Source organism: Pongo pygmaeus, chromosome 2 (genome assembly GCF_028885625.2).
Source record: "Pongo pygmaeus isolate AG05252 chromosome 2, NHGRI_mPonPyg2-v2.0_pri, whole genome shotgun sequence".
In the NCBI taxonomy this organism is placed as follows: Eukaryota; Metazoa; Chordata; class Mammalia; order Primates; family Hominidae; genus Pongo; species Pongo pygmaeus.
The window spans coordinates 40,420,598-40,437,976 of record NC_085930.1 but is presented as its reverse complement, the minus strand read 5'-3'; the positions used below and the strand labels follow the sequence as shown (position 1 = coordinate 40,437,976).

General features: G+C 35.7%; 1 protein-coding gene across 28 annotated transcripts in view; it reads right to left on the bottom strand.

The window, feature by feature from the left end:
* Positions 1–17,379, bottom strand: part of BBX (BBX high mobility group box domain containing) — a 280,307-nt gene that overhangs the window by 25,385 nt on the left and 237,543 nt on the right. For all 28 annotated transcript variants that reach the window (XM_054482850.2, XM_054482851.2, XM_054482868.2 and 25 more), the window contains 3 exons: positions 11,987–12,995; positions 10,767–10,905; positions 7,186–7,334 (listed from right to left, as the gene is read on the bottom strand). In XM_054482850.2, the coding sequence (XP_054338825.1) occupies positions 7,186–7,334; positions 10,767–10,905; positions 11,987–12,995 (1,297 nt within the window). The remainder of the gene's footprint in view (positions 1–7,185; positions 7,335–10,766; positions 10,906–11,986; positions 12,996–17,379) is intronic.

Sequence of the window (17,379 nt, the reverse complement as noted above, 5' to 3'; positions counted from 1 at the left end):
TACCATTAAGTATCATGTTAGCTGTGTATTTTTTGTAGATGCCTTTTATCAGGCTGAGGAATTTCCCTTTTAACCCTAGTTTGTTGAGTATTTTTTTTTAAAGGGCATTGACTTTTATCAAATGCTTTTCTTAGATCTATTGGGATGATCAGGTGGTTTCTGTTTTGTATTCTATTAGTAGGGTATGTTACACTAATTGGTTTTTGAATATTAAAGCAAACTTGCAGTCGTGAGGTAAAATCCCACTTAGTCATGATGTATAATTCTTATAAGTTGCTGAATTTGGTATGCCAGTGTTTTGTTGAGGATTTCTGTGTTCATATTTGTAAGAGATATTGATCTGCAGTTTTCATTTCTTGTGATGCCTTTGTCTTGAGAATGTCTTGAATGTCTTTGACATTAAAGTAATACAGGCCTCACTGAATTGGGAGGTGTTTACTTTTCTTGTAATTTCTGGATTCATTTGTGAAAAATTGGTGTAAATTCTTCTTTAAATGTTTGGTAGAATACAGTGGTGATGCCATCTGGGCCTGGGCTTTTTTTTTTTTTTCCCCCAGGTACTTTAAAAATTACTAGTTCAATGTCTTTATTAGTTATGCATCTATCAAGATTATCTATTTCTTAAGCCAGTTTCAGCAGTTTGTGTCTTTTTAGGAATTGTTCATTTCATACATGTTATCTCATCTATGGCTTTAGTTGTTCATAGTATTGTTTTATAATCCTTTTCATTTCTGTAGTCAGTAGTAATGTCTTCTATTTCATCTCTGATTCTAATAATTTGAGTTTTCTCTTTTTCTTCTTGGTCAATCTAGCTAAAATTTCTCAATTTTGTTATTTTCAGAGGACTAGTTTTTGGTTTCATTGATTTTTCTCTATTGTTTTAGTATTAATTAATTTCATTTCATCAACTCCTCTAATCTTCATTATTTCCTTTCTTCTCCTTCCTTTGAGTTTGGTTTGCTCTTCTTTTTTGAGTGTCTTACAGTAGAAGGCTAGGCTACTTATTTGAGATTTCTTTCTTAATACAGGCATTTAGAGCTATAATTTTCCCTCTAAGTTTGCTTTAGATGCATCTCTTAAATTCTCTTATACTGTGTCTTCATTTTTATTCATTTCAAAATACTTTCTGATTTCTCTTTGACTTCTTTTTTGATGTGATGGTTACGTAGAAGTGTATTTAATTTCTATATATTCGTGAGTTCCTCCAATTTTTTTCTACTACTGATTTTTAAATTTCATTGTACTATGGTCAGAGAACACACTCTGTATTATTTCAATCCTTTTACATTTATTGGTTTGTTTTATGGATTAACATATGGTCTACTGTGGAGATTGTTCCATGTATGCTTGTGAAGAATATACATTCTGCCATTGAGTGGAGAGTTCTATATATTTGTTAGTTCTAGTTGGTTTGTAGTGTTGGTTCAAGTCTTTTCTTGCTGATCTTTTGCCTAGTTGCTCTATCCACCAATTCTTTTTCCACTGTACGTCTCACCTTCAAACAAATTATATATTTTGCTTATTGTTCAGGCTTATTTATTGTCTGGTTCCCCCATCATAATGTAATCTTGATGGCAGTAGGGTTGTTTTCATTCACAGATATAATCTAAATGCCTACAATGGTGCTTAGCACATGACAGTTTCTCCATATTTATTCCACGAACAAATAAAGCTCTTAATGCACTGCTTATCACAAAGTAAGAGCTCAAGAAATTATAGCTGTTGCTGTTATTACTGATACCATAAATCTGTGCAAGTGTTTTTTGATGACTACACTAAGCAATCCTTCTAAATAACCAATAGCAAATGCTTCTAAATTGGCTAGTGGTGGTTTGAAACGAAACTAGAAATGCTTCCTTGTTTGCCTCTTTGGGAAAAAGTGAGCAACAAGAGAAAAGAAAATAAATTTAACAAGTACAAAGAAAATATATCACATGTACATACTACACTAATATTACAGGTGTCTAAAATCTATTTGCAATCACTGCCTCATGTGTTTTATACAACCCAAGAAACTAGGCTGGTGGACCTGAATGATACATAGGCAGTCATGAAAAACAAAAGTAGGAGAAAGGAGAAAAATTACTACTCAGGATTATAAAGATCCTAGTGACTTACCTGTAGGAAAATAACTTAATAATAGGGTATTGGCTCATAGGAAGAATGATATAAAGAAGTAGTTCACAGAAGCAAAATGATTTGACGTATGCAGTGTGTTAGGAAAGAAGAAAAGAAATATATATTTTTGGACCCAATCATACTCAGAGAAATCTAAAAAGTAATTTAAAGACTAAGCTAAAGATAGAGCTTGTCAATTTTAACATGAAAAAATAACAATCATAGTAGTTTTGTACATAGAAGAGCTTCTGTAAACTTAAATTTTTAAAATTCTTTTCTTCTGGCCACCCCCCAAATTATAGATATAAAACTACTCTAAGTAAATGACAACTTCAGATGAAAAAAGAAAGTGACAAACTCGAAAAGAAATAGATAAGATTTAATTGTAGTCACTGAGAAGCAACCATTTTAGAGTCAAGAAGTGAAAAATTTGATTTCTGCCAATCAGCATAGTGTATATGTTGGGTATTTTGTCTACAGAAAATAAAGTCAAAATCTGTAATAAATAGCAAATATAAGGAAATTTACTATTACATCTTTTCCTTAGTCAATTATTACATTAATGTAGAAGTATCCATGGAGGAGGAAGAATGGTAGAAAGTAAAATGCAGAAGGGCTTTTAGAAGGAATCATTCAGAAAACAAATATTCACAACTGTTCTTCACTCTACTATGATATCTCAAGCTTCTGTCCCATCTCTTTCCCTACCAAATTTCTTGAGGGAATATCTGCGTCAGCTTCAGCTTATGAAAAAAAATCACTCATTGCTGGTATGCAAACTGGCTTAGGTCTCCACTTAAGTTTTTGGGCAGATGACCTGTATTCTGAAGGTATCAATCTCCTTTGCACCTCAACTTCACAGCTGGGCAGAAAACAAAAGGGCCAAACGACAAGCCGAGAGATTAGGAGGGGTGCCAGAAGGACATTGACAATAACCTTTCCAGAACATTAATGTTCAAGGTTTGCTGAAAAATGAATGTTTTGGGGGTGAGAAGTTGCAGTGACACAGGAGCCACTTCAGCATGAGCCTAGCATGATACTTTTTCAAGGTCAGTGAGTACGGTGAATTAAGTGAACCTGCTCTTTACATCTGTTGTCAGAAACAAATGTCAGGCGTAACTCTGGTGGTGGTGGCTTTTGCCCAGGTTCCATAGTTTCATGTTTTTAAACTATATATATGTGTATATATATAAAGAGCAAGGGTTTTCTTCTAAGACTAGGCTACCATTTCTGTATTGGACTTGTAAGTAATGAGTACCCAATGAAAAAATATATTCCTATGCAATAATTTACAGCAATGTGCTCCCACCTGCAGGGCATGTGCATTTACTGACTTGAATAAGTTCTCTGAGTCAATCAGTCACAATCAAGTTAAGATTCATTGAGAGGGAGGAGCCACTTCATTGGGCTGGACATGCATGCATTGTTAAGGAACTCAAAATCGTATCAGGTATACATTTTATACCTGCAAAGGTGCTGCCACCATATTCCTGAAGAAATTTGGTGGCAGCGGAGGCTTTCAAACAGTTATGGAGAAAGATACAGAACTCTGCCCAATCTGGAAGCTAAAATTTCCTAATAGGAGATCTATCATCACATCTCGGCTCTGTAAGACTGAAAGTACTATTGGCTTGGCCCCACCTCAAACAGAGGATTCTGTCTTTTCAATCCTGTAAACCTACTTCTTTTATTCCCACTGTGATTTTTTAAAATATTCAATGCCTTAACCATTTTTGATTTTAGTCTTAAAATGTAAGTGTGGATTGAAAAAATATAAGAAGGATCAACAGTATGTTTGATAATAGGCCAAGGAACTATGTAAAGATGGAATAAGGTTAAGAAGTGAGTCTAGTAAGTCAAGATGAGGCATAATTTCAACACAATTTTTTTTCTCCATGATCCTACTTCCACTGAAAAATTACTATTCTACAGAGAACTGACTTCTAATACTTTCGTAAACAATGCTTCATCCATTATCAGTACATGTAAAAACATGTGTAAAACAAATCTCTTAGGAAGTTACAGTTAAATTTAGACATATAATTTAAAGCTTTCCTTTAAAAATATTTTAAAATAACAGAGAGATGACTCAGAAAACATTAAGTTTGGGCTGATTCAGCTGAATTGCATTGTGAGTTAGTTAGATTAGAATTTACTGGATAATTCATTTTTAGAAGGAAAGGGAAATCCTATTCCTGTCATCATGCTCTGTTCTATAACATAGCCCAAGCTGGAGGAAAGTGGCCTTTAAAGTTATTTTCATCCCTTTTCATTGTCGAGTTTTTGACAAGACCTATGCCACAGACAGAAGAGGCGGGGCACAGATAGTAGGATGACCATGGGACAGACAGGAAGAGACTCCTTAGAAATACAGATACGAATATGGAGGCTACTGGGAAAACAGGAATAAATCCAAGCAGGTACTATGACTTTGAGATATACAGCTATATAAATGCATACATACAAATTTCTTCTAGAAATTACACTTTAGAAAAATTCTATACATTTTATGTAAGCTGAAGTACCTAAAAAGGCACCTAGTATAAGTCATGAAGGAAAATATAATGAATATTGAATGATGACAAATGAAAAAATAAAATATAGACAAATGGCAAATTATTAGATGAAAAATTAGGTTTCTGATGGACATATACTCTTTTACTAATGAACTAATGATCTTATACACAATGTTTGCTCTGAATGATTCATTATGCAAAGGTGGAAAGGGTCTAGAGTCTAAGAAAACAATCTCCTCTATCCCCTAAAGATCAGGCAATTATAGCACAGCTGGTATGATAATTTCATTAATAATAGCTTGTAGTCTAGTATATTGGTGCTGCTAATGCCAAATTACAATCAGTCACAAATACTATTTCTTTAGTTTGCTGAACAGATAATATATTATTTAATTTCTGCTTATTTTAATTGCATTTTGCTTCACAAATCTGAAGGCAGAACAAAATCTCATCTTGGAAGACTTCCCACATATGTAATTACTGATATACTATATAAGAACCAGTGACTTTGTGGCTTGAGAGGTATAATGGAAGAGTTAAGATGATATTGTATGAAGTATAATCCAAAGCTCCAAAAAGCTATTTCACATCAAAAGAAATACTGTTAATCTCAGCTGGGAGAGAAAAATTGTACAGACAACTAAGACCCAAGAGAAGGTCTCATGAAAATAGATCCTAACTTCAGGGTTTTATAGCTTTACAAAAATAAATCTATTGTTACACTCCCTGAGAGATAATTCAGCCAACTTCAGAGCTCTAACGTGAATGTTTTGGGAGTGGAAGAAGGAATAATGTCCTGCACATCTATCAATTAAGTTCCATTTTATTGGCTTGTCAGGTATTTATCAGCAACTTTAAATCCAAGAATTATGGGAGCTCAAGATACTTGGCATCTTTGGGCTCATGGACTACTTTTCCTATTCCTAAATATCTCCAGGGCACAGAGACTATCATTTCATTTGGCAATCCATTATGGTGCTCAGCTCCCTACCTGTCAACAAGCCTACTTTATTTCTATCTTGGAAGATCTTGATAGGACCCTATTTTATTTTCTCAGACGAGCAAACTTGGTGATGCAACAACATTTCTTTTTTAGTTCTTTATTCACTAGACTTGTTTTTATTAATCACAGAGGAAAACTGAGCTAATTCTAAAATGACGTTTATATACCTCCCTGGCTTTAATCATGAAGGGGAAATTTTCTTCAACCTTTCAGTTCTGTCTTGAGATACAGATCTCAAATTGACCCTGTTTGGTTGTGTCAATTCCAGTGTGCAAAGGGTTTTTAGGCTTTGAAGGAGAAAGGTTCAGGTTTCTCCAGAGAATAAACTGTAATTTTCCCTCATCTATATACCTTAAATATTCCCTAAAATGCATGAAATTATATTTCTTTGTTAATATTTATATCTGATCGATTAATTGGTCTATTTAAAATACGAAAGAATGGAATTAATCTGATTTGATTAAATTATCCAATTTGATGAAGCAGGCAATAGGCAGCAACTTTTGTAGGATAATTAAAATAACTCTTCCAGCAAATCCTGCTAGAGTTTGATCTTGAAAGCACTTACAGCTCAGCCACCCAAGTTCGTCATCTCTCTATTCCATGTCCTTATAGAAGAACCAACTGAATGAAGTATTTCATATCTGTATGGAAAACTAGAGGTACATTTTCCCTACCAATCTTTAGACCTTAAGAAAAATCAGAAGGCAAGTTTCTCAATGAAAGCAATATTGCCATTTTGGGTAGTACAGTCCTTCACTGTGCTTGAAGGGCAAGATGTTTAGTACTCCAGTGCCTGTCCCACAAATGTCAACAGTGGTCTCAGGTGATGAGACCACTGAAAATGCCCCCACCCTCTTACAGTCCCCTTTAGGACTGCAGCATTGTCACTGATGAATGCTGAGATCCATCCAAGTCATGCTGATAACTTTAAAAAAGCTTCGCTGATATAGGCAGCGGAGAAGCTGATTACTTGAAAATGAATATACTAAACAAAGCATTTTTTAAATTTAACAAAACCAATTTATATGTATATATATATATATATAATATATATATATACATATATAGATGTTGCTGGAGGATTTCACGTAGTCTTATTTTCCTTTGGTCTATAATGCCAGTAAAGAGTAGTTAGCATCTGCTTATCAGGTGAAAAGAATGATTTACAGTCCCAGAGTTCAACCTGTTGCGGATACAGGGAACAGAAGAACTGGACTCAACCCGCAGTTTCTGTTCAAGAAATGGTTAACATTCCAAATTAGAATTCTGGAGAGCAGGAGGTTGAAGACCACGTGTAACATTTTTGCAAAAGCTTAGCTACACCATTACGGGCAAATATACAGACTGAGATGCCAATGGACAGAGGCTACAGAAAATAAGGAAGAAAAAAAGGGACAAAGATAACCTTGGAAAGCAACCTGAGATTCTAACTCCCTACTGCCTCAATTCCAAATCCAATTACATGTCTAAAGGGAGCTAAAAGCTTAGCTGAAGGGTCACTTGAGATTCTGACCACATGGCAGGAAGGTACATGTCACACCTAACCTTTGCTGGTTTTAGTCGGTTCTGAGGACACATTTCCAGTCTTCTTCTTTTTTCTTGGGACAGGTACACATTTCCGGTCAAATGTAACAGGACTATATTGAGGGAGGCTGTTGAATTTTTTTTCAAATTCTTCATCCAGCTTTGCGGAGCTATTAAAAGGGGAGAGGGAAATCAATCAGCACATGACCAAATATGACACAGAAAATGACATGAAATAAATTTTAGGATATTCTATTTGAAAACAGGGTCTCTGGGAATTAGGGCATGTAAGTAAATTCTGTGCAAGGAAAAAAACAACTTTTCTGAAATGCTTGAGATTTACCAACACAGTTTTCTTAGTAAACTCATATGACAGGTTATGTTATTACCTTAGAAAAGTAGAAACATCATTTATAATATTAGAATATTTCTGAAGTGGGGAATTTGGCATTCTCTCCACTGGCATGGGAGTTTTTCATAAAGTTCAGTACAAAGCATACTCTATTCATATAGTTTCTCATTTTACAGACTCAAATACATGTATATATGGTAAGCTTATTGGTAATATGATATACTGGTAGTTTTGTAAGATTAGTTTCTTTAAAAAAATGTACTGACTACTGTTTGATTAAAACATACACAAACAAAAAGCATTAGTACTAGGAAAACATTCTGGAGAGTTGACTAGAATGAAGACAAAATATTCAATGAGCAAAGCAAAGCCAGTTTTCAACGAATGCAATGGCATAGAGGCAACATGCTTTAACTTAAATCATCAATGACTTCAGAAATGCCACCAGTAAAGCTGGGCAATCTCTGGGCTGGTGCTGACTGTCTCTAGGGTCCCACAGCAATGGCAACATGCCTGCTGGATCCTAGGCTGGCTTCTGGCTTTCATTAGGTGAGACTTATTAAACTAACATGCAACCTAGACAGATGGAAGAGGCTGTAGGACAACTGCTGTGCCTGGCAGATGGAAAATGGAAGGTGTATTGGGAAGAGGAGAGCAATTTTAGTACCAGCTTAAAAGAAGCAAATGTGTTAGGCTGCTAGCTAAGGGGTGTCCTAAAAATGTTTTTAACTACAACTGTTTTGGAGGAATATACAAGAGTTGAGAAGCAGAGATAAGAGGGTCAGATGACCAACTGAATGGTCAACAGGAAATGGCAATTGTGGAAGCACCCCTTTACTGGAGGGGGGATATACTCCAAGTCCCTCAATAGATGCCTGAAACCGCTGACGGTACTGAACCTTACATATGCTATGTTTTTTCCTATACATGCATATTGTACAGTGAAATATGATAGACAAAGGTATGATTTATGCAGTGGGTGGAATGAAGTGGGATGGCACGAGATTTCATCATGCTACTCATTGTGGTGCATAATTTAAAACTTATGAGTTGTTTATTTCTGGAATTTTCTATTTAGTATTTTCAGACCCAAAACCACAGAAAGCAAAAATATGGCTAAGCGGGAACTACTGTACTAAGTTCTATCACAGCAATAAAGGGTAACGGGTGGAGGTGATGTTTCCCCTTAATAACATCACCATTTCTCATTTAGTTAAAAAATGTTTATTCTGATGGAAAATCAGATACAATTGGATACTAATTAAATACTATCAGAAAGCTGTCTATAAGTTGTGAATTTTTCAAATACTCTGAATACCCAAAAGAAAACTGAAAATGTGAGACGTAACTCATAAGGTCTCTTGAGACTTTTCTTAAAAAGAGAACAATAATAATCATTTATGTTTTTCTTAGAGAAGTCTATAAAATTAGATCTGTCAATACTGAGAGAATTTTTCTTGGCTACAGTTAACAGGTAGCACATTTTCTGAGATAAAAAAAGGTTTAAAATGCTCATCTACAAATCTCAGAGCAGACTGACAGGAAATGGCATTTCTCCCTGCTTAAGTATTATACTGGCGTGTTCTAAACAAGGCAAACCCAAATACTCGAATCCTGACAGGCCAATATTTAAAGGGAGAAAGGAGGAAAAGGCACTGAAGTTTACTGTTAATTTAAAGCTATAAAAAAGCATCTCCCAGTTATACACATGTGCCTTCCTCAGAAATGATTAAAAAACAAACACATACAATCCACATACCAATCTCTTTTCAGGAACAGATTTTCAAGATTGTTTCACTTATCTTGTTCCTCAAAGAAACTTGATGAAAATCTCTCTTACAGCTTCAGCAGTTTCTAACAGAAGCATCAGAGAAATGCTTCTGTTGGGAAGCCTCAATGCTTGCTTTATTCCCCTAGGACCTCACACTGCCTACGTAACACCTGCTCCTCTCTCAGTGAGCAGACCCACAAGGCAGTGGCAGTAATTCTAGACTACAGAGAGCACTGGTCTAGATGCTTGCGGGTCATTTTAAAATGGTATTCTGCATTTAAACTATAATTTGACACTGAAATACGAGGATTTTCATGTCATTACTTAAGCAAAATGTAAGGAAAACTAATTTGAAGTACTCTGGATTTTTAAAAATATTAGAAATGAAATATATAAAATTATAAGCAAAATTAATGTGAAGTACTTTGGATTTTTAAAAATATTAGAAATGAAATACATAAAATTATAAATATATCATTTCAATAAAAATAATCTTAAAGAGCCAGCACTATGGGAAATAATTTCTACCTCACTACTTTGTGATGACCTAGAGCCTTAGAATTAGCCAGACTTGAAGCACTGTGACATCTAAGGAAAAATATATTATTCCACAAACAGATATGCAAATATTATGAATAAATCAAATACAATACACCCAATGCATACAATTTGCATAGCTTTAAACACACTTTTGAAAAAATATGGTGAATATAACAATGTACTTATTTCTATTCAAAGTATTCTTTTCAAATTGAGCCGACAAGAAATCTCAAGAATTTTCAAAATAGTCCAACTGAATATGCAGATACTTTCCTCACCAATATAAAGTACTGGATCTCCTAACTAACAAAATACTGTATATTAAGATGGTTATTAACAGTCTTTGGCATAACGTTAAATATAAAATAATTCTTAGTGATTTTATCTTGATGCATGCCATTGCTTAATACTGCATTTCAATATATAATTAATATATTCAATGTTCTCTACAGCAGAATATTTGACCTAATATTTTTATCTTAGAGCAACAGAAGACAGCTTGAACAAAATAAAGTAGGCGATAGAAGCATAATTTCATTTACCTTACATTTTTCAGCTGTCATTTTATAAACAATAAATACATATAGTATGTAAAATGGGCAAAATGTAAACATGCTAATATTATCCATTCTAAGCTTCGGATGGAAAAATGCATCCCGGTGAAGGGATGTTGATTCAAACTCAGGTCCAAGTCTAAAGTCTATATATTTTCACTATTATCAAAATGTGAATGTTATTGTCATTCAGATGACCATGTTAACAGCAGGAATGATGTGATGCACTTGATTTGTGTTCACTAGGGTGCCTACTAAGATTGTAGGCAGTGCTGAGCGAGTAGTCAAAGAACAAGCATGTGTAGTTAGTGATCTGTTTACCTTGAAAATCCCACCCACACTTGAGGCTTGTGGAGTACAGGTGACTGTGCTCACAGGCACTTACCCAAGGAGACAGTCTTCTTTTGGCTTTGTCTTCTTGAACTTCTTGCTCCCACTGGTCCCACTCTGACTAAATGTCCAGCTTTCTTCATTCCAACACCCTTCATGATCAGAGGAGTTTCCTTTTCCTGAGCTTCGTTTTCCTAAGAAAATTCAAGAGAAAGGATGTGTTTGGTATATGGGTGGGCGAGGGGAGATGATGTTAGTTGCTTCACAAGCAACCTCTTGACTGCTTGCATATCATTTGCATGAAGCTAACTGTAGCTATTTCAGAGTCCTCAGAGTGATTCATGCTGGACCATCTTTAATAATGGAACATGCAGAAAAGTGACTTAGAGCTTTTGGGATTAATTGTCATGTAATTCAACAGGTATCACATGACTCAAAGAGACAGCCTAACTGCTGCTAGCTTTTCCATTCGAAAACCAGCCAAAGTATGGGAGTCCTTTGCTGGTGGGCACTATTCAGTCTAATTTCCCTAAAACTCACTGAACTGACATCCCTGGGGATGAAATAGGCCCAAGTATCTTCATTTGGGGCTTGTTAGACCTAGGACTCACACATGTCTTGTTGGAATATAGCTTGGCAAAAGGTAGTCCTCCAGGCAGATGCTATATTTTAAAATAGAGAATTTATATAAAACACTCAATGGAATAAAGGTAAACAGGTTAACTATTTTCTGGATATTATAATGTTTTAAAGAGCTCTTCGGTTCAAGTGATGCACCCGCCTTGGCCTCCCAAAGTGCTGGGACTACAGGTGTAAGCCACTGTGCCTGGCCCACTTCATTACAGCTTTGATTACCTAATGAAGAGAGAAAGGCATTTGCTTCTGGAGCCTACAGGTGAAGATTCTGACAAACATACGTGCTTGATTCAGGAAATTCTACCAGTTTTCAAAACCAAACCTAAAGCTCTGAATATTTAATAATAATCTTTCAAAACAAAGAGCCAGCCCATACCAGTGGGGGTAAAGAAGAGATTAAAATTACTTTAAATACATCCTGAGAACTACCTACAAAATGAATACACGTCCCTTAATGGTGCTAGAAAACATGTAAGTGAAATAACAAATAATTATGATCTATAAACCATAAAGAAATATACAAATGTAAGTTATTATTTTGATACCATATTGTTCTTTATGGCAGTTGTTTTCAATAGGTCTAAAGGTGAAATTCTGTTTGGTTTTTGAATTCTTTTCAGGTTTGTAGAAGTTACTCACCTCTGTCAACATTAGCTCGCAGAGAGGTGAGCATGCCCTCAGACACCAGGGTTTTATAAAGAGCACCTTTGCAAGACCTCTCGGATTTCCTGGAACCACAAGTTTCTATTTTTCTGTGACAGTCACTGTCCTCAGGCTTGGCCTGTCCTGATAGGCTGGGTGGTAGTGCATCTTCCATAGGGGTCAATGGTTCTGCTTTTATACCCTCTGGCGCCTCACCAGAAATGTTCTTGCTAGCAGAAATACTAATGAAATCTGGAGGTCTTGACTCTTTGGTGGTGTCTGAAGATTTCTCCTTTGACATTTTCTTCTCTCTTGATTTCACTTTTTTCTTTGGTGGCTTGGCATCCAAAATGCTTCCCTTGCCACTTGAGGATGTGCGGACCTTCTTGCGAGGGGTATCTCCAAGTTTCTCTATGCCCCAGTCTCCTTTTGCGACAGCTTCAATTGTATATATGACGCTCTCAATGTCAGACTCCGAAGACTGCCTCTTTTTGCAAGTCTTCTTGGGTGTGGATTTATCATTTCCATGTCGATCCATTTTGCTTTTCTTCTTTTTCTTTTTTAGCTTTTCTGGCTTGTTTAATGCTGCGGGATCCTCAATGATCATAATTCCATGAGGATGGCACATATGATCCTTTCTACTGGGAACATCACTAATTATTATCTTGCTACTGGCAGAATAAGAAAAATCAGGAAAATGCCTACATTTTTGATCTTCTTCTAACTCTTCCTTTCTAATTTCTTTGGGATTTTCCATTTTTATAGCCATTATGTCATCTATTTGCAAAGCCTCAAAATTTCTCAATTCCTTAGAATCTCTTACATTTTCCTTAGCCGATTTTTCAAATTCTGTTTCCTTCTGTAACCTGGTTTCATCTGTTTTCTCCATTTTAATTTCTTTTTCTTCCTTTCCCTTCTCTGATTCTTTAATTCTTCCACCATCGGATTCTTTTGCTTTTATTAGCTTTGATTCTTCCATTTTCATCCCTTCTGATGCCAGGCACATCTAAACAATTAAAACAAAATGGGAGAGCACCCAAAAATATCCTTATTATTCCACCTTCAAAATTAAAGTTTTCAATTACATCTGTTTTAAAAATAATCAAAACACACTTTAAACTTTACAACAATCAGCCCACTTCTGCCAAACTAACTGAAATGAATCAAATTGATAGAAGGCTGTGGGCACTGTTATACAGTCATTTAACTCTCATCAAACGTATCTCTGAATTGTCATTTTCTAGCTTCAACAGAAGCTTTTCCTATGAAACAAGACCTGGAAGAAGGAGGAAGGATTCAGAGTTGAAAGACCCAAGTCTGATTCTTAGTTTTGCTACTTATTAACTTTGTGACCCAGAATGAATCACTTAGCCCCTCACTCCTCTGTGGCTTCTGTAAAAGGAAAACGATCCTAGAGCCTATCTCAGAGGATTCTGTGTGGTCTAAGTGAAACGATGTACTTAACTGCAGCACAGGCTGAATATCCCTTATCCGAAATGCTTGAAAACGAAAGTGTTTCAAATTTTGGATTTTTTTTTTTTATTTTGGAATGTTTGCATTATATACTTACTGGTTGAGAATTCTTAAACCAAAAAATCGGAAATCCAAAATGCTCCAATGAGCATTTTCTTTGAGCGTCTGTCTTGTTGGTACACAAAAAGTTTCGGATTTGGCAGAGTATTCTGGAGTTTGGATTTTCGGATGAGGAATGCTCAACCTGTATTTAATCATCCCCAAACTCTGTTCAGATATTTGCCTTTTCTTTTTTTCCAAGGGAAATGAGGAAAACAGAAATAATTTCTACCTGTCCACTTGAAATTAGAAATGATATGACGATTTGCTAAACAATTACAGAAGGTTTTGATTAATGAACAAAACATTATAGGTCCACAAATGCTGATAGACAACTCTAAAGTCATAAAAGCTCTGAGAACAAACTTGTTTTTGTTTTCTTAACTCATTTGCTGGCAAATTTGATCTGATGTGAACTCAGCTGGCTGCAAATTCTGACCTGAACCAACCTGAAACTTTACAGTCTTAAACAGTTTATTTCACTTACTGTGACCATTCATACTTTTCGTTATGGAATAGTGGTGCATTCAAATAGGCACTGGGGAAGTTACTTAGTGTAATATGTATCTACTGTATAATTTTCCTAAAATCTGAAAGATTCTGAACACCAAAACACATCTGGCCCCAATTTGGTTAAGTTTTTATATTTCTCATCAAAACTCCCCAAATTTCACATACAGAACATTCAAGAGGAAAGTTGCCATTTTCCTCTCTGGGTGCTCCCAGATACCTGGAAACTTTAATATAGACCTATTTTTTAAAAGGAGAAATTTAAGCTTATTGTAAAACCTGTTTTCAGTGCCTGGGTTTTCATTTATACACACTTAACTGCAAGGCTCCCAAAATGCCAGCCCCCATGGAGGACACTAATGATACAAAAATCAATAAGGTCAGGTCTGTCTGCCTTTGAGGAACTTATAAAGAGATTGATGATGCCGATTTGGTCAAGGGCAGCAAGGAAGTCTTAGTCATAATTCATTTTATCTACTTTGTATTAGCAACTTAGAAGGTAAAGAGTATTGGGGGTTGCTGAGTCAACGCAAAATCAAGCACACGAGAAGGAAACTGATCTGTTTTTAAAAACCATCATTTTATTAAATGGCAAGTTGTCAGAGATCATTACCATCTGTAAAATTCATTTTTAGGTGGATAATACCTTGAATTAAATACCAGATGCTTTTTTACCTCATTTTTCTCTTAGTATTTTCAATGCATCGCCAATCTTCCTGTGAGAATTATGTTATGATTAGTAACTCTGGGAAAAAATTAAAGAAAGGGTGGGGAGTGGCAGACACTGCAATTAAAAAGAGTGAACATGACAAGAGCACACAGCCCTTCAGATCATTCACAAGGAAGACATGAAATATTAAGGATTCACAACAGAGCTGTCTTTTTCAGGAACTCATGTAAGCTAACCTTTAGACCTCAGCAAGTGGCTATGAAGACTATGAACTTCTCTTTATTAAACATAACCAGAAATAAGATCAAAGCAAAATGTTATCTTAATTCTGAATCACTGAAACCTTTAATATTCCCTGCATGTTTTACTCTTATGGGAGAATGTACTGTTTTTATGTCAATTTTGAAATGATTTTTATTTTCCTTTCTCAACTACTATAGCCCTTCATGAATAACTATCCCATGTGGGGGGAGAGAAATTATACTAGTTCTGGAAAAAAGGCTAGAAAGGCATTCTCAAGGTAAATTTTATGTTTTTTCAACCACTGTCACTCTGGTGGCTTTTAATATGTCACTTCAGGAACCTTTACCTTACAGGCGCTAGTTTTTAGTGGTATGCTGACAGTTTGCATTTGCACAGGTTCATCTTAGCAAACTTAATAATATTTTGCAAACTCTATTCTAGGCTTCAATATATTTCAAAATGATTCTCTCATCACCCCTGATAGGATTCTACAGCTAGGAATGAAATGGAACAAACACAGACATTCACTCTGGGGACATATTCTGGGAAAGAGCACAATATTTCTTGTGTAGGTAATTACACCGAACACTAGTCATGCTTTACTTCCTCATTTCAGGCTCTTAAAATTTTTTTCACAAACAGAGTATGTTAATCCTAAATTATAGGAAAAACAATTATATTGCTGGAAGTGAAACTATACATGTAAATCAAATAACTCTGAATTAAAACTACAAATCGCAAATCTACTCATTAACCGAAAACCCAATCAGACTCTCAGAGTTGGGCGTCACTCTAGAGGTTTTCTACTTTAACCTACCCAATGCAGGAATTCATTTTACTACAGTATTCCTGAGAGTCAGTTAACCAACTTTTGCACAAAGACAGTGAGCATATCACTCTATCAGACAACAGTTCTGCTTGAATTTTTAAAATATTGAGCAAAAATCAATCAGCCTCAGTTCTGTTCCCTGAAGCCACATGAATTCACTCTTGCTCATATGACAGACATAATACTTGAAGACAGTCTTTACATTCCCGTAAGTCTCTTCCCATCTCCCTTAACAGCTCATCACATGTAAAGGCTTCCACACTTCAAAAGTTGGGTCCCTCTTACCTAGGTGCAGTAGGTGTCCTGAAATGAGATGGGTTTTATTGAAAGGGGCTGGGCTCATGACCAAGCATCCTAGTTTGCTTAAAGCCACAACAGTAAGCTATGTAACTTAGACTTGAACCCCTATGAGGAAACACAGGCTAAGAAATGGGGTAACAGTACATCCTACATTGGGCTGTTGTGAGGCAAAAGTGAAGAAATGTATATGCAAACACAACTTGTAAATGATACAAAGCTTTACAAAGCTTGGGGAAAATGGATACTTCAAAATTTTTTCTATCTATCAGATTATCTATCTATCTATCTATCTATCTATCTAATCTATCTATCTATCTAATCTATCTAATCTATCTAATCTATCTATCTAATCTATCTATCTAATCTATCTATCTATCTAATCTCTATCTATCTATCTATCTATCTATCTATCTATCTATCTATCTATCTATCTATGAATGACAGGTCGTGCTCTATTATGTAGCCTGGAGTGCAGTGGCATGATCATAGCTCATGGCAGCCTCGACCTCCAGGGTTCAAGTGATCCTCACATTTCAGCCTCCTGAGTAGCTGGGACTAGAGGTTCATGCCACTATGCCCGCCTCCACCCCCTCCCGCGCCCCCCCCCCCACCCCGTAGAGAATAGGCATCTTGCTATGTTGCCTAGGATGCTCTCCAACTCCTGGCCTCAAGCGATCCTCCTGCCTCAGCCTCCTAAAATGCTGGAAGTACAAGCATGTGCCACTGCATCTGGCTGGCTATTTCAATTTAACAATATCTTTCTAAGATTATGTTCCTAGCCTATACTAGATGAGAAGGGGTAACTATTTGTCAGTTGATAGGAATGCTCTTTTAATGGGACCCAGAGATTAATTTTTTTTAATAGGTCACATTCCTGGCTTGTATTGGGTTTATGGTCATGTAAAATCCTGGATTTCTATACCCACATAATATGCTGGTAAACTTGATCTCTCCTATTCTGTATTTTTATAATTTATGTTTTGCACTTAGATGCAAGACTTTCCATTTTTTCTTATTAAGTTTCTGTCTTCAAAATGTGAATTATCTTCCATCTTTGTATTATACACACATTAAATAAAGCTGCTTTTCATGTCTTTGTCCAAATCTTTGGTAATAATGTTGAGCAAAACATGGCCAAGGACAGGGCCTTCTGCCAAACTTCTAAAGCCCTTTCATGAAGATGATTTGAACATTAATAAACGTCAGCAACCTTAGAATGTTTTTTCTACTCAACTCAAAATTCCTCCCATTTTGTTCACAAAACAT